At 45.6% G+C, this 23,726-nt stretch overlaps 1 protein-coding gene across 2 annotated transcripts in view; it reads right to left on the bottom strand.

The window, feature by feature from the left end:
* Positions 1-11,136: 11,136 nt before the first annotated feature.
* otud7a (OTU deubiquitinase 7A) overlaps positions 11,137-23,726 on the bottom strand; it is a 126,016-nt gene continuing 113,426 nt past the window's right edge. Inside the window, exons 12-14 of one of the 2 annotated variants that reach the window (XM_036963346.1) lie at positions 18,835-18,919; positions 11,418-18,584; positions 11,137-11,261 (exon numbers count right to left, since the gene is read on the bottom strand). In XM_036963346.1, the coding sequence (XP_036819241.1) occupies positions 16,695-18,584; positions 18,835-18,919 (1,975 nt within the window). In that variant the 3' untranslated portion in view covers positions 11,137-11,261; positions 11,418-16,694. Of the gene's footprint in view, positions 11,262-11,300; positions 18,585-18,834; positions 18,920-23,726 lie in introns of both variants that reach the window. The other variant, XM_036963345.1, reaches the window with a different exon arrangement.

Here is a 23,726-nt window from a genome sequence, read left to right on the forward strand (position 1 = left end):
TTATTTTTTTTACTCTCTAGATGATTATTTTGTGATGACTATGTTCTATGCAAATATGCCCCAAAAAATATACGATGTAATGTTATGTCGTCCTTAACTTGCACGCATGGATTTGTGAAGTTTACATTTGGTAAATTAAATTCATAAATTAGCATTTTTATGTTTACGTGTCTTTTTTTGGACAATAGGGATAAATATGATAAATAAACATTTTAATGTTGGCAGTGTCTTCTTCTGGATGATAGTTTCATTTGCACAGTAATTCATAGCCACACACAGCTCCCACTATGTGCCCGTTCACGCCGGTTTCATCACCATGACAACAGACAACTATGGATACGTCGGTTTCATCACCCGGACAACAGACAACTATGGATGCGTCCGTTTCATCACCCTGACAACAGACAACTATGGATGCGTCGGTATCATCACCCTGACAACAGACAACTATGGATGCGTCGGTTTCATCACCCTGACAACAGACAACTATGGATGCGTCGGTTTCATCACCCGGACAACAGACAACTATGGATGCGTCGGTTTCATCACCCGGACAACAGACAACTATGGATGTGTCGGTTTCATCACCCTGACAACAGACAACTATGGATGCGTCGGTTTCATCACCCGGACAACAGACAACTATGGATGCGTCGGTTTCATCACCCTGACAACAGACAACTATGGATGCGTCGGTTTCATCACCCTGACAACAGACAACTATGGATGCGTCGGTTTCATCACCCTGACAACAGACAACTATGGATGCGTCGGTTTCATCACCCGGACAACAGACAACTATGGATGCGTCGGTTTCATCACCCTGACAACAGACAACTATGGATGCGTCGGTTTCATCACCCTGACAACAGACAACTATGGATGCGTCGGTTTCATCACCCTGACAACAGACAACTATGGATGCGTCGGTTTCATCACCCGGACAACAGACAACTATGGATGCGTCGGTTTCATCACCCTGACAACAGACAACTATGGATGCGTCGGTTTCATCACCATGACAACAGACAACTATGGATGCGTCGGTTTCATCACCCGGACAACAGACAACTATGGATGCGTCCCAAATGGGTCGATGGGTCAAATGCTCAATGTAGGGAATAGGGTGCCATTTGGGACACAATAATAGTTATCTGTATGGTAACATGGCTGCCAGTCATGATAGGACATACCTGGGCCCTTCTTACAGTATATCACTATGTCACATGATAGGACTGGCCTGGGCCCTTCTTACAGAATATCACTAGGTCACATGATAGGACTTGCCTGGGCCCTTCTAACAGTATATCACTAGGTCACATGATAGGACATACCTGGGCCCTTCTTACAATATATCACTAGGTCACATGATAGGACATACCTGGGCCCTTCTTACAGTATATCACTAGGTCACATGAGAGGACATACCTGGGCTATTCTTTATGTACATCAATAGGTCACATGATAGGACATACCTGGGCCCTTCTTACAGTATATCACTAGCTCACATGATAGGACTGGCCTGGGCCCTTCTTACAGTATATCACTAGGTCACATGATAGGACTGGCCTGGGCCCTTCTTACAGCATATCACTAGGTCACATGATAGGACATACCTGGGCCCTTCTTACAGTATATCAATAGGTCACATGATAGGACATACCTGGGCCCTTGTTATAGTATATCACTAGGTCACATGATAGGACATACCTGGGCCCTTCTTACAGTATTTCACTAGGTCACATGATAGGACATACCTGGGCCAGTCTTACAGTATATCACAAGGTCACATGATAGTCTCCTGGCTACATGAAACCACCAGGAACAACTGGGCCCTGGTTACTGGCTACAACTACAACTAGAGGCTGGAGTTTCTCCCGGGGAAGAAAAGTCTCCCACTAGTTCTGACTATGAAGTCGATCCTCCATGCCACATTGGCAGTTCATCTTCATGTATAGTTCCTGGCATAGAGCGGGAATATATTACATCTGAATGGTACTGGGGCAAGGCACCCTGCCAATGTCACTCTGAAAGAAGTCTGTGTCCTCCTCTGTCAAAACCGGGAAATCTTTCTGCTATCACAGCAAAGTGGTCAGATTTAATTAACGGAGCATTGGGTTGCACCCTCGTGGCGTTAGACTGCATGGTTGGTCATGGATGTACTGACAGTAGTGTTAGATTGGATAGTTGGTCATGGATGTATTGACTGTGGTGTTAGACTGGAGGGTTGGTCATGGATGTACTGACAGTAGTGTTAGATTAGATGGTTGGTCATGGATGTACTGACAGTAGTGTTAGATTGGATGGTTGGTCATGGATGTACTGACAGTAGTGTTAGACTGGAGGGTTGGTCATGGATCTATTGACTGTAGTGTTAGACTGGATGGTTGGTCATGGATCTATTGACTGTGGTGTTAGATTGGATGGTTGGTCAGGGAAGTACTGACAGTAGTGTTAGACTGGAGGGTTGGTCATGGATCTATTGACTGTAGTGTTAGACTGGATGGTTGGTCATGGATCTATTGTCTGTGGTGTTAGATTGGATGGTTGGTCAGGGATGTACTGACAGTAGTGTTAGATTGGATGGTTGGTCATGGATGTATTGACAGTAGTGTTAGACTGGATGGTTGATCATGGATGTACTGACAGTAGTGTTAGATTGGATAGTTGGTCATGGATGTACTGACAGTAGTGTTAGATTGGATGGTTGGTCAGGGATCTATTGTCTGTGGTGTTAGATTGGATGGTTGGTCAGGGATGTACTGACTGTAGTTTTAGATTTGATGGTTGGTCATGTATGTACTGAGAGTAGTGTTAGATTGGATGGTTGGTCAGGGATGTACTGACAGTAGTGTGAGATTGGATGGTTGGTCAGGGATGTACTGACAGTAGTGTTAGATTGGATGGTTGGTCATGGATCTATTGTCTGTGGTGTTAGATTGGATGGTTGGTCATGGATGTACTGACAGTAGTGTTAGATTGGATGGTTGGTCAGGGATGTACTGACAGTAGTGTTAGATTGGATGGTTGGTCATGGATCTATTGTCTGTGGTGTTAGATTGGATGGTTGGTCATGGATGTATTGACAGTAGTGTTAGATTGGATGGTTGGTCATGGATGTACTGAGAGTAGTGTTAGATTAGATGGTTGGTCATGGATGTATTGACAGTAGTGTCAGTAGTGATGGTTGGTCAGGGATGTACTGACAGTAGTGCTAGATTGGATGGTTAGTCATGGATCTATTGTCTGTGGTGTTCGATTGGATGGTTGGTCATGGATGTACTGACAGTAGTGTTAGATTGGATAGTTGGTCATGGATGTACTGACTGTAGTGTTAGACTGGAGGGTTGGTCATGGATCTATTGACTGTAGTGTTAGATTGGATGGTTGGTCATGGATGTACTGACTGTAGCGTTAGAGTGGAGGGTTGGTCATGGATCTATTGACTGTAGTGTTAGATTGGATGGTTGGTCATGAATCTATTGTCTGTGGTGTTAGATTGGATGGTTGGTCAGGGATGTACTGACAGTAGTGTTAGATTGGATGGTTGGTCAGGGATGTACTGACAGTAGTGTTAGATTGTATGGTTGGTCATGGATCTATTGTCTGTGGTGTTAGATTGGATGGTTGGTCAGGGATGTACTGACAGTAGTGTTAGATTGGATGGTTGGTCATGGATGTACTGACAGTAGTGTTAGATTGGATGGTTGGTCATGGATGTACTGACAGTAGTGTTAGATTGGATGGTTGGTCATGGATGTACTGACAGTAGTGTTAGATTGGATGGTTGGTCATGGATGTATTGACAGTAGTGTTAGATTGGATGGTTGGTCATGGATGTACTGAGAGTAGTGTTAGATTAGATGGTTGGTCATGGATGTATTGACAGTAGTGTCAGTAGTGATGGTTGGTCAGGGATGTACTGACAGTAGTGCTAGATTGGATGGTTGGTCATGGATCTATTGTCTGTAGTGTTAGATTGGATGGTTGGTCATGGATGTACTGACTGTAGTGTTAGATTGGATGGTTGGTCATGGATGTATTGACAGTAGTGTTAGATTGGATGGTTGGTCAGGGATGTACTGACAGTAGTGTTAGACTGGATGGTTGGTCATGGATCTATTGTCTGTGGTGTTAGATTGGATGGTTGGTCAGGGATGTACTGACAGTAGTGTTAGATTGGATGGTTGGTCATGTATGTACTGAGAGTAGTGTTAGATTGGATGGTTGGTCATGTATGTACTGACAGTAGTGTTAGATTGGATGGTTGGTCAGGGATGTACTGACAGTAGTGTTAGATTGGATGGTTGGTCATGGATCTATTGTCTGTGGTGTTAGATTGGATGGTTGGTCATGGATGTACTGACAGTAGTGTTAGATTGAATGGTTGGTCATGGATGTACTGACAGTAGTGTTAGATTGGAGGGTTGGTCATGGATCTATTGTCTGTGGTGTTAGATTGGATGGTTGGTCATGGATGTACTGACAGTAGTGTTAGATTAGATGGTTGGTCAGGGATGTACTGACAGTAGTTTTAGATTGGAGGGTTGGTCATGGATGTACTGACAGTAGTGTTAGATTGGAGGGTTGGTCATGGATCTATTGTCTGTGGTGTTAGATTGGATGGTTGGTCATGGATGTACTGACAGTAGTGTTAGATTGGATGGTTGGTCAGGGATGTACTGACAGTAGTGTTAGATTGGAGGGTTGGTCATGGATCTATTGTCTGTGGTGTTAGATTGGATGGTTGGTCATGGATGTACTGACAGTAGTGTTAGATTGGATGGTTGGTCATGGATGTACTGACAGTAGTGTTAGATTGGAGGGTTGGTCATGGATCTATTGTCTGTGGTGTTAGATTGGATGGTTGGTCATGGATGTACTGACAGTAGTGTTAGATTGGATGGTTGGTCATGGATGTACTGACAGTAGTGTTAGATTAGATGGTTGGTCAGGGATGTACTGACAGTAGTGTTAGATTGGAGGGTTGGTCATGGATCTATTGTCTGTGGTGTTAGATTGGAGGGTTGGTCATGGATCTATTGTCTGTGGTGTTAGATTGGATGGTTGGTCATGGATGTACTGACAGTAGTGTTAGATTGGATGGTTGGTCATGGATGTACTGACAGTAGTGTTAGATTAGATGGTTGGTCAGGGATGTACTGACAGTAGTGTTAGATTGGATGGTTGGTCATGGATGTACTGACAGTAGTGTTAGATTAGATGGTTGGTCATGGATGTACTGACAGTAGTGTTAGATTGGATGGTTGGTCATGGATTTATTGTCTGTGGTTTTAGATTTGATGGTTGGTCAAGGATGTACTGACAGTAGTGTTAGATTGGATGGTTGGTCATGGATGTATTGACAGTAGTGTTAGATTGGATGGTTGGTCATGGATGTACTGAGTGTTAGACCAGTGTTAGATTAGATGGTTGGTCATGGATGTATTGACAGTCGTGTTAGAACTGAGAATATTGACACACTCCCACAGTGTACAGACTGGCTAGAGAGCTGAGAGTATTGACACACTCCCACAGTGTGCTGACTGGCTAGAGAGCTGAGAGCATTAACACACTCCCACAGTGTGCTGACTGGCTAGAGAGCTGAGAGTATTGACACACTCCCACAGTGTACAGACTGGCTAGAGAACTGAGGGCATTGACACACTCCCACAGTGTACAGACTGACTAGAGAACTGAGAGCATTGACACACTCCCACAGTGTACAGACTGACTAGAGAGCTGAGAGTATTGACACACTCCCACAGTGTACAGACTGACTAGAGTACTGAGAGCATTGACACACTCCCACAGTGTGCTGACTGGCTAGAGAGCTGAGTGTACTGGGAACAGAGGCTGGTACACAGGAGATCAAACTCACTGTTGTCCGCATCCCAAATGGCACCCGATTCCCTTTATAGTGCACTACTTCTGACCATGGGACCTGGTCCAAAGTAGTGCACTACTTCTGACCATGGGACCTGGTACAAAGTAGTGCACTACTTCTGACCATGGGACCTGGTACAAAGTAGTGCACTACTTCTGACCATGGGACCTGGTACAAAGTAGTGCACTACTTCTGACCATGGGACCTGGTACAAAGTAGTGCACTATAAAGGGAATAGGGTGCCATTTGGGAGACAAACCTCTGAAGTACAAACGTCTCTTATTTCAACAGAGACACGGCGATGTAATACTAATCTTCTCATTTCATTTTCTATATGTACTTTCCAATTCCCTGTCACGGCAAGGTCACCCTAATCACCCCTCTATCTCTTTCTAGGAACCGATAAGGGATTGTTGGTAAAAAGCCTGTGTTGCAATCAGGGTTTGGTTAGATTAATATTTACTATTAACGTACAAGTGAGGGCCGTGCATTTCTATTCAGGTCACACTGATAGTGGTATCCATGCCAAGGTCTCTGTGAGAGAGGGGCCAGAGAGGACTGGGCACATTCTCACCAGTGTTCACATGAGGACACATAACAACTCCTAAGGGCACATGACAACTCATAAGGGCACATAACAACTCCTAAGGGCACATATCAACACATGAGGGCACATATCAACTCATGAGGGCACATAACAACTCATGAGGGCACATAACAACTCATACGGGCACATAACAACTCATGAGGGCACATAACAACTCATAAGGGCACATATCAACACATGAGGGCACATAACAACTCATAAGGGCACATATCAACACATGAGGGCACATAACAACACATGAGGGCACATAACAACTCATAAGGGCACATAACAACTCATGAGGGCACAAAACAACTCATAAAGGCACATAACAACTCATAAGGGCACATAACAACTCATGAGGGCACATAACAACTCCTAAGGGCACATGACAACTCATAAGGGCACATAACAACTCATAATGGCACATATCAACTCACGAGGGCACATAGCAACTCCTAAGGGCACATAGCTCATGAGGGCACATAACAACTCATAAGGGCACATAACACCTCATGAGGGCCCATAACAACTCCTAAGGGCACTTAACAACTCATGAGGGCACATAACAACTCATAAGGGCACATAACAACTCATGAGGGCACATAACAACTAATGAGGGCACATAACTCATGAGGGCACATAACTCATGAGGGCACATAACACCTCCTAAGGGCACATAACAACTCATAAGGGCACATAACAACTCATGAGGGCACATAACAACTCATAAGGGCACATAACAACTCATGAGGGCACATAACAACTCATAAGGGCACATGACAACTCATAGGAGACATAACAACTCATAAGGGCACATATCAACACATGAGGGCACATAACAACTCATAAGGGCACATATCAACACATGAGGGCACATAACAACACATGAGGGCACATAACAACTCATAAGGGCACATAACAACTCATGAGGGCACAAAACAACTCATAAAGGCACATAACAACTCATAAGGGCACATAACAACTCATGAGGGCACATAACAACTCCTAAGGGCACATGACAACTCATAAGGGCACATAACAACTCATAATGGCACATATCAACTCACGAGGGCACATAGCAACTCCTAAGGGCACATAGCTCATGAGGGCACATAACAACTCATAAGGGCACATAACACCTCATGAGGGCCCATAACAACTCCTAAGGGCACTTAACAACTCATGAGGGCACATAACTCATGAGGGCACATAACTCATGAGGGCACATAACACCTCCTAAGGGCACATAACAACTCATAAGGGCACATAACAACTCATGAGGGCGCATAACAACTCATAAGGGCACATAACAACTCATGAGGGCACATAAACTCATGAGGGCACATAACAACTCATGAGGGCACATAACAACTCCTAAGGACACATAACAACTCATAAAGGACACATAACAACTCATAAAGGGCACATAAAAACTCATAAAGGGCACATAACAACTCATAAGGCACATAACAACTCATGGGGAAAATGGTTCCATTTGGGACACAGGCCAAGATGTCATAAGGATGGATACATGAGGAAGCATAAGAAGTCATAAGGATACATGAGGATACATGAGGAGGCATAAGAAGTCATAAGGATACATGAGGAGGCATAAGAAGTCATAAGGATACACGAGGAGGCATAAGAAGTCATAAGGATACACGAGGAGGCATAAGAAGTCATAAGGATACACGAGGAGGCATAACAAGTCATAAGGATACACGAGGAAGCATAAGAAGTCATAAGGATACACGAGGAAGCATAAGAAGTCATAAGGATACACGAGGAGGCATAAGAAGTCATAAGGATATACGAGGAAGCATAATAAGTCATAAGGATACATAAGAAGTCATAAGGATACATGAGGAGACATAAGAAGTCATAAGGATACATGAGGAGACATAAGAAGTCATAAGAAGTCATAAGGATACATAAGAAGTCATAAGGATAACTAATAACAACCAGACATTGACACATTGTACTCGTTTCTCCCTGAGGAGTCATAAGGATAACTAATAACAACCAGACATTGGACTTGTTTCTCCCTGCGTAGTTTCACCTGAAAACTGACGTTTCACTTCTCTTTATTTCATCCCTCACTTTTTAACCACTTCTGCTTTAATTCTCTCACTATTTGGGGTAATTCCTGCCGTCTGGTTTGCTTAATTTAAGACATTTGAAATGATTTATACTTTTAATTTTTTTTTTTTTTTCGATACTTAAGAATATTTAAAACCAAATAGAGAATGAAGAGTATCTCTTTAAAAAACACCTCCAGGCAGCAGTAGTGCTAACTACTTAGCTAGCTAGTGTTAGTGTGCAGTAGAGAATGAAGAGTTTCTCTTTAAAAAACACCTCCAGGCAGCAGTAGTGCTAACTACTTAGCTAGCTAGTGTTAGGGTGCAGTGGAGAATGAAGAGTATCTCTTTAAAAAACACCTCCAGGCAGCAGTAGTGCTAACTACTTAGCTAGCTAGTGTTAGTTAGTGTGCAGTAGAGAATGAAGAGTATCTCTTTAAAAAACACCTCCAGGCAGCAGTAGTGCTAACTACTTAGCTAGCTAGTGTTAGTTAGTGTGCAGTAGAGAATGAAACCCATTGTTGAGGAAGGTTCCTGTTTACAGTCCTGTGTTATTGTACTGATCAGAGGTTAGAGAACGAGGTCACATGGGTTTAAACCACAGTCAAGGCCACGTGAGGCAACAGGTCAGAGAGCTGGGTCAGCGTCTGAAATGGCACCTTATTCCCATAAGGGCTTTGGTCAAAAGTAGTGCACTAAATAGGGAATAGGGTGCCATAGGGCTTTGGTCAAAAGTAGTGCACTAAATAGGGAATAGGGTGCCATACGGCTCTGGTCTAAAGTAGTGCACTAAATAGGGAATAGGGTGCCATACGGCTCTGGTCAAAAGTAGTGCACTAAATAGGGAATAAATAGGGTGCCATACGGCTCTGGTCTAAAGTAGTGCACTAAATAGGGAGCCATACGGTTCTGGTTAAAAGTAGTGCATTAAATAGGGAATAGGGTGCCATAGGGCTCTGGTCTAAAGTAGTGCATTAAATAGGGAATAGGGTGCCATACGGCTCTGGTTAAAAGTAGTGCACTATATAGGGAATAGGGTTCCATTGGGGACACATCCTGGGTCTGTGAGCTTGGTGGAATAAAGCCTCATGGTAAAGACTGGGACTTCCTGTCTGGGTAACCCTTTAGGACAAATGGTCACGAGAATGGAGGAATTGAGCAGTATGGGCACTTCCTGTCTGGGTAACCCTTTAGGAGAAATGGCCATGAGAATTCAGCAATGGAGCAGTATGGGGACTTCCTGTCTGGGTAACCCCCTGCTCCACATTCCTCCATATTAATGATTTTTAAATGAGATGCTCGACGAACACGTGTCCACATACTTTTGTCCATGTAGTGATATTTCTCCCTTGGGAGATCTACTAATCCCTGTTTAGTAAATATTGTTTTACATAGAGTTTTAAAGCCTCTGGGCCATCCTAGATTCTCCTGCTACTTTGGAAAGAGAAACAGAACTCCTGGAACCGTGGTACTAGGGTGGTGCTAGTGTGGGGTGGTACTGGGGTGAGGTGGTACTAGGGTGGTACTAAGCTGGTACTAGGGTGGTCCTAGGGTGGTACTAGGGTGGTACTAAGCTGGTACTAGGGTGGTCCTAGGGTGGTACTAGGGTGGTACTAGGCTGGTACTAGGCTGGTACTAGGGTGGTCCTAGGGTGGTACTAAGCTGGTACTAGGGTGGTCCTAGGGTGGTCCTAGGGTGGTACTAGGGTGGTACTAAGCTGGTACTAGGGTGGTCCTAGGGTGGTACTAGGGTGGTACTAGGGTGGTACTAAGCTGGTACTAGGGTGGTCCTAGGGTGGTACTAGGGTGGTCCTAGGGTGGTACTAGGGTGGTACTAGGCTGGTACTAAGCCGGTACTAGGGTGGTCCTAGGGTGATACTAGGGTGGTACTAGGGTGGTACTAGGGTGGTACTAAGCTGGTACTAGGGTGGTACTAAGCTGGTACTAGGGCGGTACTGGTGTGGGGTGGTACTAGGGTGGTCCTAGGGCGGTACTAAGGTGGTACTAGGGTGGTACTAGGGTGGTACTAGGGCGGTACTAGGGTGGTACTAAGGTGGTACTAAGGTGGTACTAGGGTGGTACTAAGCTGGTACTAGGGCGGTACTGGTGTGGGGTGGTACTAGGGTGGTCCTAGGGCGGTACTAAGGTGGTACAAGGGTGGTACTAGGGCGGTACTAGGGTGGTACTAAGGTGGTACTAGGGTGGTACTAAGCTGGTACAAGGGCGGTACTGGTGTGGGTTGTACAAGGGTGGTACTAGGGTAGTACTAGGGTAGGGTGGGCCTGAGGGAGAGAGAGGGACTGGGGTTGTACTACAGTAAGGTTGATAAATTCCAGTAACATTCCCAAAGTTCCCAGAAGTCCTGGTAGGAATATTCCTGGAATCAGGAGGGAATAAGCAGGGAAACCGGTAATCCCCCCCCAACCAGAATTTCTGTAAAACCTGGTTAATGGTGGAAAAGACATTATCTGGAATATTGCTGCTCTAGTTGGTACTGGTGATATTCTCCCACGCAGAAACATTTTACAGTATTCAAACATTTCCCAAAAGTGAAAAACAACAAACAAGAGACAGAAACGTGAGACGGGTATAAATGATTGTTATTATAATTGTTTAAGATATGATGAACACATCCCACTGCATGGGCTATATGAACCACACACTACCTCTCACAAGGTAAGACAAAAAAAACTAACTCTGCACATAACCTCATCCACTCAGTGGTAGGTATTGGTGCTGCACGACACCTCATCCACTCAGTGGTAGGTATTGGTGCTGCACGACACCTCATCCACTCAGTGGTAGGTATTGGTGCTGCACGACACCTCATCCACTCAGTGGTAGGTATTGGTGCTGCACATAACCTCATCCACTCAGTGGTAGGTATTGGTGCTGCACGACACCTCATCCACTCAGTGGTAGGTATTGGTGCTGCACATCACCTCATCCACTCAGTGGTAGGTATTGGTGCTGCACAACACCTCATCCACTCACTGGTAGGTATTGGTGCTGCACATCACCTCATCCACTCACTGGTAGGTATTGGTGATGCACATCACCTCATCCACTCAGTGGTAGGTATTGGTGCTGCACGACACCTCATCCACTCAGTGGTAGGTATTGGTGCTGCACGACACCTCATCCACTCACTGGTAGGTATTGGTGCTGCACAACACCTCATCCACTCACTGGTAGGTATTGGTGCTGCACAACACCTCATCCACTCAGTGGTAGGTATTGGTGCTGCACATCACCTCATCCACTCAGTGGTAGGTATTGGTGCTGCACGACACCTCATCCACTCAGTGGTAGGTATTGGTGCTGCACATCACCTCATCCACTCAGTGGTAGGTATTGGTGCTGCACAACACCTCATCCACTCACTGGTAGGTATTGGTGCTGCACATCACCTCATCCACTCACTGGTAGGTATTGGTGATGCACATCACCTCATCCACTCAGTGGTAGGTATTGGTGCTGCACGACACCTCATCCACTCAGTGGTAGGTATTGGTGCTGCACGACACCTCATCCACTCACTGGTAGGTATTGGTGCTGCACAACACCTCATCCACTCACTGGTAGGTATTGGTGCTGCACAACACCTCATCCACTCAGTGGTAGGTATTGGTGCTGCACATCACCTCATCCACTCACTGGTAGGTATTGGTGCTGCACAACACCTCATCCACTCAGTGGTAGGTATTGGTGCTGCACAACACCTCATCCACTCAGTGGTAGGTATTGGTGCTGCACATCACCTCATCCACTCAGTGGTAGGTATTGGTGCTGCACATCACCTCATCCACTCAGTGGTAGGTATTGGTGCTGCACAACAACTCATCCACTCACTGGTACAGTAGGTTAAGCATTGTTTCTTGCCTTTTTTAAATATCACAACAGTGCTTTCTTTGAATAAAGGTTTGGATGGTCCAATTTTCAAAGGTCTCTATCGTTGTTATTGCAATGTAGGGCAAACTAGGACACTGACATAAGTACCATTTGGCTTCATTGACATGTACCCCATATAGACATTGTACTGAAACACAGCTGATTGATTGAAACAATAGGTGGTCGTCTATACCAGCGGTTCCCAAACTGTGGGGCGGTTCCCAAACTGTGGGGCGGTTCCCAAACTGTGAGGCGGTTCCCAAACTGTGAGGCGGGGCGCCCCCCCCCGCCCGCCCGCCCCCCCGCAGCGGCAGCAGGTGGTCCTCCCCTCTCCATTTAAAATATATATATATACGTATATATATATATATTTTTTTTTAAGGAACTCAGTCCAGCTTTAAACTTACTCCTCCTGAAAGTGATAATAGTAGAATGTACAAGGTGACATTTCTAAATGGGGGTATGACATCATCAGCTCCTCTTGTCATGTTAGTCATTGTTCACATTTAGAGAGATATTTATAACTAGTCAGGAAGGTCCAGATCAATCAGCCCATGGCAGTCTTTTTACTTACTTTTTTTAGCCCATAAATATCGTTGTAGTTTTTGAGTCACTCCAATATCACATGGATACACATTAGACGTGATCAAATGTGTAAATAATTGCAAGAAAATGAGCATTAAAAACGACAACATTTTCCTTGCACCCCGTGACACAATGTGTAGAATTGCAGGAGAGAAGCTTTTAAACCTGCTAAATTCTCTCTACCAACAAGCGGGGTGTCAAACAGTTTGTGTCATGAACAGTGCTTGTGCCCATAGGGGGGGGGGGACGTTTGGGAACCCCTGATCTATAACCAACAACAGAACACAAGGACAATTTATTATTATTGCAAATAAAATATGTGAAAGTCGATGCCAAACCCCCGGATAGGACAACTGAGGTATTTCAGATTAGACTCACACACACACACAGGGACACGCGCAAGTGCGCTCACACACACACACACACCCTGCCATCTTGCTATAGACAGATCTATAAATTCAAGCCCCTGGATGGATGGGTTCTAACCATTACTGTTCATAACAGTTTATTCCATAGGACTCTGGATGGATGGGTTCTAACCGTTACTGTTCATAACTGTTTATTCCATAGGACTCTGGATGGATGGGTTCTAACCGTTACTGTTCATAACTGTTTATTCCATAGGACTCTGGATGGATGGGTTCTAACCGTTACTGTTCATAACTGTTTATTCCATAGGACTCTGGATGGATGGGTTCTAACCGTTACTGTTCATAACTGTTTATTCCATAGGACTCTGGATGGATGGGTTCTAACCGTTACTGTTCACTCCATAGGACTCTGGATGGATGGGTTCTAACCGTTAACTGTTCATAACTGTTTATTCCATAGGACTCTGGATGGATGGGTTCTAACCATTACTGTTCATAACTGTTTATTCCATAGGACTCTGGATGGATGGGTTCTAACCGTTACTGTTCATAACTGTTTATTCCATAGGACTCTGGATGGATGGGTTCTAACCGTTACTGTTCATAACTGTTTATTCCATAGGACTCTGGATGGATGGGTTCTAACCATTACTGTTCACTCCATAGGACTCTGAATGGATGGGTTCTAACCGTTACTGTTCATAACAGTTTATTCCATAGGACTCTGGATGGATGGGTTCTAACCGTTACTGTTCATAACTGTTTATTCCATAGGACTCTGGATGGATGGGTTCTAACCGTTACTGTTCATAACTGTTTATTCCATAGGACTCTGGATGGATGGGTTCTAACCGTTACTGTTTATTCCATAGGACTCTGAATGAATGGGTTCTGTTTGGGTGAAGAGACCGTATTCATTAAGACTCCCAGAGTAGGAGTGCTGTTCTCGGATCAACTTTGTTAAGACTATAATGAATGGACTGTGGGGGGGGGGGGGGGGGGGGGACCTGATCCTAGATGAGTACTCCTCCTCTGGGACACATTATGTAATACAGGCAACCTGAATCTCAACAGTATGTCTTTTAACCCTTAAACTATAGGACAACATAATGCCATGGTAGGGACAGACAGATACCCACTGTGGAAGTACAACATAGTATTAATTAATATATGTTGTGCTTTTACATATGAATTTAAAAAAAAACAACAACAACAACAATTCGTTATCACCGTCATCACGTGCTGTGACTTCCGATGACTCGTGCTGAACCAGGAACTAGGAAATATCCCCTCTTCACATGTAAAACGTCTGGTTAACTACGTGTTACAGTTTTGTCGGCAATACGCAGCCCAGTGGACCAACCAGGATAGGGTGTAACATATGCCCGTAGAGTCTCGTAAATGTGGTGATGCCTGAAGGATGTTGTGTGTATACATATATATATATATATATATATATATCGACGATCTATCAACCCGTTTTAAAACCAACCAGCCCTTCAATGTCAGATCGATTGAGACAATCATGACAATACGACAGATCATTTTCCCTTGATATGATGTCGGTCCAACCCTCGACCAACCGACGCTTGGCGTTCGGCCCCTCCCCCCCACCACCGCCGCCACCTAATGTCCGTGCACTTAAAGTAACTTACCAAAGTGACAAACGGTTTCCATAAGAAAAAAAAAAGTGAAATATTGCTTCATGGCATTTTGTGAAAATCATATAAAAATATTTTTCTCTATAACACTTGTAAAGCCTTGGCTTGTAAATTCCCCGTCATCACATTCTCTTATACACAAAAACACACAAACTGATTATTTAAATTTGTTTTTTACACAATATACTAATCTTATTTTGTTCCTCATTTTTGCTATGTACTGTACATTGGTATCTAATGTGCAAATTAATAATTTAAGTTGTGTAAAACTCTCAAATGAATATACAAAAATCATATTTTTACATTTTTAAATGGTGAGAGTCCATGAATCAGGTACATAAAAAGGATCCCAAACTGCATTATAATTCAGGAGTGTTTCGAAGAGCCGTTCTCTCTCTCTCTCTATATATATTTAACATCTTTGGCCAGGAGATTCCATGTTCTTTTGTCGTTGTAATGACAGTTAAGACATTCCAATGTGGGAAAACCTAATGGTAGCAACACCACACAGCACCTGTAAAATAACAACCAAGATAATCAACTGCTGATGAAAACACATTCGGGTTTATCGAAGACGTGTAGAATGCAGAGGAAAACATTAAATAAAACATTTTGTTTGAGGCAGACCAATCAAACTAGCACTGAAACAGTATCCCTGGCCCTCGCTGTGACAAGGAGCACGATTCATTAAAACCAATTTGATTTTGTTGTTGTTTCGTTTATACCCGGGTAATCAATGTGAGGGCGCACGGCAAATTTAACTTACGGAACGGCTATTTTCCTTAGTGTGGGTTTGTTTGCAGTTGACTGAATATCCGGCCTGTTGTTGTCTATTGTCGTTCAGCTGCAGCAGAGGATTTCAACTCTCTACTGAAGCCAACATGAGTGCAGAGACAACAGAAAGGGTTCACAGTGAGTTGCCATTAGGACAATTATTGATTAAAAAACAACAAAATTAACAACGTTGAAGGTACTAACGTATTGCTTTGAGAAGTTTGTTTTTTAAAAGTTGGTTGAAGATTTTAATTAAGATCAAAACAGTCCGGTTTTAGTTAGATGTTAGATTTAAGTTTACGTGTTGAACCACTGCACAACAAAATGTAATTGCTATTTTTATGTGTACTGTATTTGCCTGAAATGATATCTTAGTTTGCCTTTCAAGTTGTGGGCCAAAAACACAAGACATTTCTCCATAAAACGAACCAAAAATTGAAGTTGAACCCAATTTTTTTTAACGAACAAAAGTTCTAAATTCCTGCTGGCCAAAGATGTTAAGTGGACAGAGATCTACCCCGCTCGTCATCAAGTAGCTGTGTCCTTTACAGTAGCCTACTGTACTGTACACTGAGACAGGAGAAGTGACAGGAATCAAATGTTTTAAACAGAGCAGGCGATCAACTGGCTCTGAGCGTGTCTGTCTGTTTGTCTGTCTGTCTGTCTGTCTGGATGTCCCAACGTCCACAGACAGTCTATTGAGTAGAACCTGTTCTATCGCCTTCTCTATGGACACAGTTCTGTCTGTCTGTCTGTTGTGTTGCGTTGTCAGCAGCTGGGGTTTGCTGTACCTGTCGTGCGATAGATAGTACACCAGGCTATAGAGTAGCAGCACCTCTGGCTGGCGCGGTACCAGGGGCTACCCAGGCCTACTGAGGGCCTTGGCCTCCCTCTCCTTGTGTTTCAGATCCTCCTTGAAGCAGTAGGAACAGTAGTTATCTGTCTCCGGCCGCCCGTAGAAGGAGCACTTCTCCCTCTTGCATCTCCTCTGCTGCAGGCAGTACACCAGGCAACCCCCACCGGCGCTACCGATCTGACCTTTGACCTTGTCGGACCCCGAACCCGTCCTGGTGACCCTACTGCTCCCCCAGGTCTGAGGCAAGTCGGCGTCGGCGAACTCCAGACAGTCCTGTATGTGGCTAGCGTTGAAGCCGTTGGTATAGGTATGGGACTTGTGCTCCCCAGGCATGTTGTAGGGCTCCGTGGTGCCTGGGACCCCCGGGTGGGTGTGGTTGACCCCGGTGCCCAAACGGACCCCAGACAGGCGGGCTGGAGAGTAGCTCTGGGAGGACAGAGAGCGGTTCTGCTGGGGGTAAGTGGCACAGGTCTTCAGGGTGCCCACCAGAGCAGGCTTGTAGCTGGGCTGGGGGTCGTCCGGCTGGAAGCTGGGTGCCTGGAGGGCCTGGAGGTTGACGTCTCTCAGGTGGATGATACTGGACCTCTGGATGGGAGGGGTATGGCTGTAGTGGGCTGACACTGGGACTGTAGTTGGGACGGGCCTGGGGACAGGGGGGACGGACCCCGGTCTCCTGGTAGCACCGTTGCTGGGTGAGGAGTTGGGGGAGGGGCTGTGGCGGCCCTGCATCTTCAGGGCAATCTGTGGGGGGGTGTGAGGGGTATGGCTTTGGTGGTGTCTGGCTGGGGAAGAGATGAAGTCCTGGGGAAGGGGAGTAGGAGGAGGAGGGCAGGAGGGAGGAGGAGGAGGAGGGGTGCGGGTGTCTCGCTCCCTCTCTCTCTCCCTTTCTCTCTCTCTCTCCCTCTCTCTCTCCCTTTCTCTCTCTCTCTCCCTCTCTCTCTCCCTCTCCTTTTCTCTCTCTCTTTCCTTCTCCCTCTCTCTCTCCCGGTGAGGGGCGCTCTCCTGCTCTGGTTTCTTCAGGGCGTTGGAGGGCCCGTTGGTCGTAGAGTTTGCTGCAGGTTTCTTCTCTCCTTCCTTCCTCCTGGTCTCCTGCTCGGCAGAGAAGCGCTCCTGAGCGGAGGTCAGGTAGAAGGAGATCATCTCCTCGTGGAACTGGTGGCGATGGGAGGTGAGGAGAAGGCCGGCGAAGATGAACTTCCTCTCGCCCTGCATGGCGGCTCTCAGTATGTTGAGGCTCAGCTTGACGTCTGTGCTGTACTTCCAGTGCTCCGACAGGGCCTTATCGCCCACCAGCCGGGCCAGGAGACCCCCCCTGTCCCTGTCCCGTTCCCCAGGAGGAGAGGGCACGCCTGCGGGACGCTCGGTGGGAGACGGGCTGGTGGTCTTGTCCGAGGAGAACGACGTACTCGCAGACTGGCCCTCCTTCTCTCCTCCTCCTCCATCCTTCCGGGCTTTTCCTTCCTTTTTCTCCTTCTTCTTGTCTACGTTATTCTCTGTCCCTCCTCCGTTGCCGCCGCCCCCCCCTCCTCCGTTGCCGCCCCCCCCTCCTCCTCCGTTGTTCCGGCCGTTGCCTCCAGAGTTGGAGCGGTTGATCTTTCCGTGGACCAGCCCTCCCAGACCTCCCATGTTCTTCTTCAGCTTGATACCCAGGGTTTTACTGAAGCTGCCTAGCTTGTTGGCCACAGAGTCCGTCCTGGTCTTGTCCTTGTCTTTACCCTGTTGCTGCCTCTCCGTCTTCTCCTTGGGATCCTTGTCCTTCGCGGAGACCTTGCCGTTGTTGACGTTGGAGTTGCTGCAGACGGAGTCTCGGTCGGAGTCCATGGAGTCGGCTAGAGACTGGACGTCGTCGCCCCCGTGGGACGCCGTGGGAGACTCCGGCTGGGCCAGGGGAGCCTGGAGAGAGAGAGAGGGGTGAGAAGGGATGGAGAGGAAGCACCATCAGTAAATTATGTTAATCTGTATAATCTACTCCATTTCAAGACTATGACATCAAAACGTAGTTTACTTTATTCCTTGTACATAGACAGTAAGGTGCTGGGGAGCTGGCGGTACAACACGGATGCAGAACAACCTATCAAATCTATTCACAACAATTATTTGCTGGCATTAGCCAATCAATGTGGAAGAGAAAGAGGAGAGGTACCCTGGTCTCAGTTGGTATCCTGATCCATGTTACGTTCATGTAGTTATGCAGCAGGTTCAGTTTGGCTTCCAGAGACAGGATTAAACTGAGGGAGAAAGGTTACGAACATTAGATAGCAACAGTAAATCTGGATTATAAATGCTACGCTTTTGAAGAAATACAAACTCAGCAAAAAAAAAAAGAAATGTCCCCCGTTTTCAGGACCCTGTCTTTCAAAGATAATTCGTAAAAATCCAAATTAAGTTCACAGATCTTCATTGCAAAGGGTTTAAACACTGTTTCCCATCCTTGTTCAATGAACCATAAACAATTAATGGACCGGTGGAAAGGTCGTCAAGACACTAACAGCTTTCAGACGGTAGGCAATTAAAGGTCACAGTTATGAAAACTTAGGACACCAAAGAGGCCTTTCTGCTGACTCTGAAAAACGACAAAAGAAAGATGCCCAGGGTTCCTGCTCATCTGCATGAATGTGCCTTAGGCATGCTGCAAGGAGGCATGAGGACTGCAGATGTGGACCAGGGCAATAAATTGCAATGTCCGTACTGTGAGACACCTAAGACAGTGCTACAGGGAGACAGGACGGACAGTTGAACGTCCTCGCAGTGGCAGACCACGTGTAACAACACCTGCACAGGATCGGTACATCCAAGAATCACACCTGCGGGACAGGTACAGGATGGCAACAACTGCCCGAGTTACACCAGTAAGGCACAATCCCTTCACCAGTGCTCAGACTGTCCGCAATAGGCTGATAGAGGCTGGACTGAGGGCTTGTAGGCCTGTTGTAAGGCAGATCCTCACCAGACATCACCAGCAACAACGTCGCCTACGGGCACAAACCCACCGTCGCTGGACCAGACAGGACTGGCAAAAAGTGCTCTTCACTGACGAGTTGCGGTTTTGTCTCACCCGGGTTGGTGGTTGCATTCACGTTTATCGTTGGAGGAATGAGCGTTACACCAAGGCCTGTACTCTAGAGCGGGATCGATTTGGAGGTGAAGGGTCCATCATGGTTTGGGGCGGTGTGTCACAGCATCATCGGACTGAGCTTGTTGTCATTGCAGGCAATCTCAACGCTGTGAAGACATCCTCCTCCCTCATGTGGTATCCTTCCTGCAGGCTCATCCTGACACGACCCTCCAGCATGACAATGCCACCAGCCATGCTGCTCGTTCTGTGCATGATTTCCTGCAAGACCGGAATGTCATTGTTCTGCTATGGCCAGCGAAGAGCCTAGATCTCAATCCCATTGAGCACGTCTGGGACCTGTTGGATCGGAAGGTGAGGGCTAGGGCCATCCCCCTCCAGAAATGTCCGGGAACTTGCAGGTGCCTTGGTGGAAGAGTGGGGTAACATCTCACAGCAAGAACGGGCAAATCTGGTGCAGTCCATGGTCACATGTCTGTGGAACTTGTATATGTCTCTCAGTTGTTGAATCTTGTCATGTTCATACAAATATTTACACATGTTAAGTTTGCTGAAAATAAACGCAGTTGACAATGAGAGGACGTTTCATTTTTTTGCTGAGTTTATTTAGCAATGAATTAAGATTGAACACTACAGCAGCACAGTTAGCTGACTTGATTGACCAGGGCTCTATAACGTTCTGATTGACCAAAACTTCCAGTTTTGTCTGATTGACCAGGGCCCTATAACTTCCTGTTTTGTCTGATTGACCAGGGCCATATAACTTCCTGTTTTGTCTGATTGACCAGGGCCCTATAACGCCGCAGCACAGTTAGCTGACTTGATTGACCAGGGCCCTATAACTTCCTGTTTTGTCTGATTGACCAGGGCCCTATAACTTCCTGTTTTGTCTGATTGACCAGGGCCCTATAACTTCCTGTTTTGTCTGATTGACCAGGGCCCTATAACCCCGCAGCACAGTTAGCTGACTTGATTGACCAGGGCCCTATAACTTCCTGTTTTGTCTGATTGACCAGGGCCCTATAACTTCCTGTTTTGTCTGATTGACCAGGGCCCTATAACTTCCTGTTTTGTCTGATTGACCAGGGCCATATAACTTCCTGTTTTGTCTGATTGACCAGGGCCCTATAACCCCGCAGCACAGTTAGCTGACTTGATTGACCAGGGCCCTATAACGTCCTGATTGACCAGGGCCATTTAACTTCCTGTTTTGCCTGATCGACCAGGGCCCTATAGCTTCCTTTTTTGCCTGATCGACCAGGGCCCTATAACCCCGCAGCACAGTTAGCTGACTTGATTGACCAGGGCCCTATAACGTCCTGATTGACCAGGGCCCTATAACGTCCTGATTGACCAGGGCCCTATAACGTCCTGATTGACCAGGGCCCTATAACTTCCTGTTTTATCTGATTGACCAGGGCCCTAAAAATGTTCTATTTTGTCTTGCAGTGGAATACACTGGAAGCTTACTTCACAAAGTAAATGGACAGAGTTATTTACATATTTTCAGCTGCTGCCAGAGAACCGAGCTGCTCCAAGGGAGAAGGACCTTAAAAGACCTCAGTTGCAACCGAGGCAAGGCTCCATTGCATCATTGCCTTTAACTCCACTGGAAACGTATTTTTAAAATCTTAAGACTGTCTTTTAGATAGAAAAGTAAATAGCAAAAAAGACAGAGGCTCTAACTTCACAAACACCTTCAGGGTCTGTAACTTCACAAACACCTTCAGAGTGTCTAACTTCACAATCACCTTCAGAGGGTCTAACTTCACAATCACCTTCAGAGTCTGTAACTTCACAATCACCTTCAGAGTCTGTAACTTCACAATCACCTTCAGAGTCTGTAACTTCACAAACACCTTCAGAGTCTGTAACTTCACAAACACCTTCAGAGTCTGTAACTTCACAATCACCTTCAGAGGGTCTAACTTCACAATCACCTTCAGAGGGTCTAAGTTCACAATCACCTTCAGAGTCTGAAACTTCACAATCACCTTCAGAGTCTGTAACTTCACAATCACCTTCAGTGTCTGTAACTTCACAAACACCTTCAGAGTCTGTAACTTCACAATCACCTTCAGAGGGTCTAACTTCACAAACACCTTCAGAGTCTGTAACTTCACAAACACCTTCAGAGTCTGTAACTTCACAATCACCTTCAGTGTCTGTAACTTCACAATCACCTTCAGAGGGTCTAACTTCACAATCACCTTCAGAGAGTCTAACTTCACAAACACCTTCAGAGTCTGAAACTTCACAATCACCTTCAGAGAGTCTAACTTCACAAACACCTTCAGAGTCTGTAACTTCACAATCACCTTCAGAGAGTCTAACTTCACAAACACCTTCAGAGTCTGTAACTTCACAAACACCTTCAGAGTCTGTAACTTCACAATCACCTTCAGAGGGTCTAACTTCACAAACACATTCAGAGTCTGTAACTTCACAATCACCTTCAGAGTCTGTAACTTCACAATCACCTTCAGAGGGTCTAACTTCACAATCACCTTCAGAGGGTCTAACTTCACAAACACCTTCAGAGTCTGTAACTTCACAATCACCTTCAGAATCTGTAACTTCACAATCACCTTCAGAGTCTGTAACTTCACAATCACCTTCAGAGTCTGTAACTTCACAAACACCTTCAGAGTCTGTAACTTCACAATCACCTTCAGTGTCTGTAACTTCACAATCACCTTCAGAGGGTCTAACTTCACAATCACCTTCAGAGAGTCTAACTTCACAAACACCTTCAGAGTCTGTAACGTCACAATCACCTTCAGAGAGTCTAACTTCACAAACACCTTCAGAGTCTGAAACTTCACAATCACCTTCAGAGAGTCTAACTTCACAAACACCTTCAGAGTCTGTAACTTCACAAACACCTTCAGAGTCTGTAACTTCACAATCACCTTCAGAGGGTCTAACTTCACAAACACATTCAGAGTCTGTAACTTCACAATCACCTTCAGAGTCTGTAACTTCACAATCACCTTCAGAGGGTCTAACTTCACAATCACATTCAGAGTCTGTAACTTCACAAACACCTTCAGAGGGTCTAACTTCACACACACCTTCAGAGGGTCTAACTTCACAAACACCTTCAGAGGGTCTGTAACTTCACAAACACCTTCAGAGTCTGTAACTTCACAAACACCTTCAGAGTCTGTAACTTCACAATCACCTTCAGAGTCTGTAACTTCACAATCACCTTCAGAGTCTGTAACTTCACAATCCCCTTCAGAGGCTCTAAATTCACAAACACCATCAGAGGGTCTAACTTCACAAACACATTCAGAGGGTCTAACTTCACAATCACCTTCAGAGTCTGTAACTTCACAAACACCTTCAGAGGGCCTAACTTCACAATCACCTTCAGAGGGTCTAACTTCACACACACCTTCAGAGGGTCTAACTTCACAAACACCTTCAGAGGGTCTGTAACTTCACAAACACCTTCAGAGGGTCTAACTTCACAATCACCTTCAGAGGGTCTAACTTCACAATCACCTTCAGAGTCTGTAACTTCACAAACACCTTCAGAGGGCCTAACTTCACAATCACCTTCAGAGGGTCTAACTTCACACACACCTTCAGAGGGTCTGTAACTTCACAAACACCTTCAGAGGGTCTAACTTCACAATCACCTTCAGAGGGTCTAACTTCACAATCACCTTCAGAGTCTGTAACTTCACAAACACCTTCAGAGGGCCTAACTTCACAATCACCTTCAGAGGGTCTAACTTCACACACACCTTCAGAGGGTCTGTAACTTCACAAACACCTTCAGAGGGCCTAACTTCACAATCACCTTCAGAGGGTCTAACTTCACACACACCTTCAGAGGGTCTAACTTCACAAACACCTTCAGAGGGTCTGTAACTTCACAAACACCTTCAGAGGGTCTAACTTCACAATCACCTTCAGAGGGTTTAACTTCACAATCACATTCCGAGGGTCTA

The sequence above is a fragment of the Oncorhynchus mykiss genome, chromosome 26 (genome assembly GCF_013265735.2).
Source record: "Oncorhynchus mykiss isolate Arlee chromosome 26, USDA_OmykA_1.1, whole genome shotgun sequence".
NCBI classification, from domain to species: domain Eukaryota; kingdom Metazoa; phylum Chordata; class Actinopteri; order Salmoniformes; family Salmonidae; genus Oncorhynchus; species Oncorhynchus mykiss.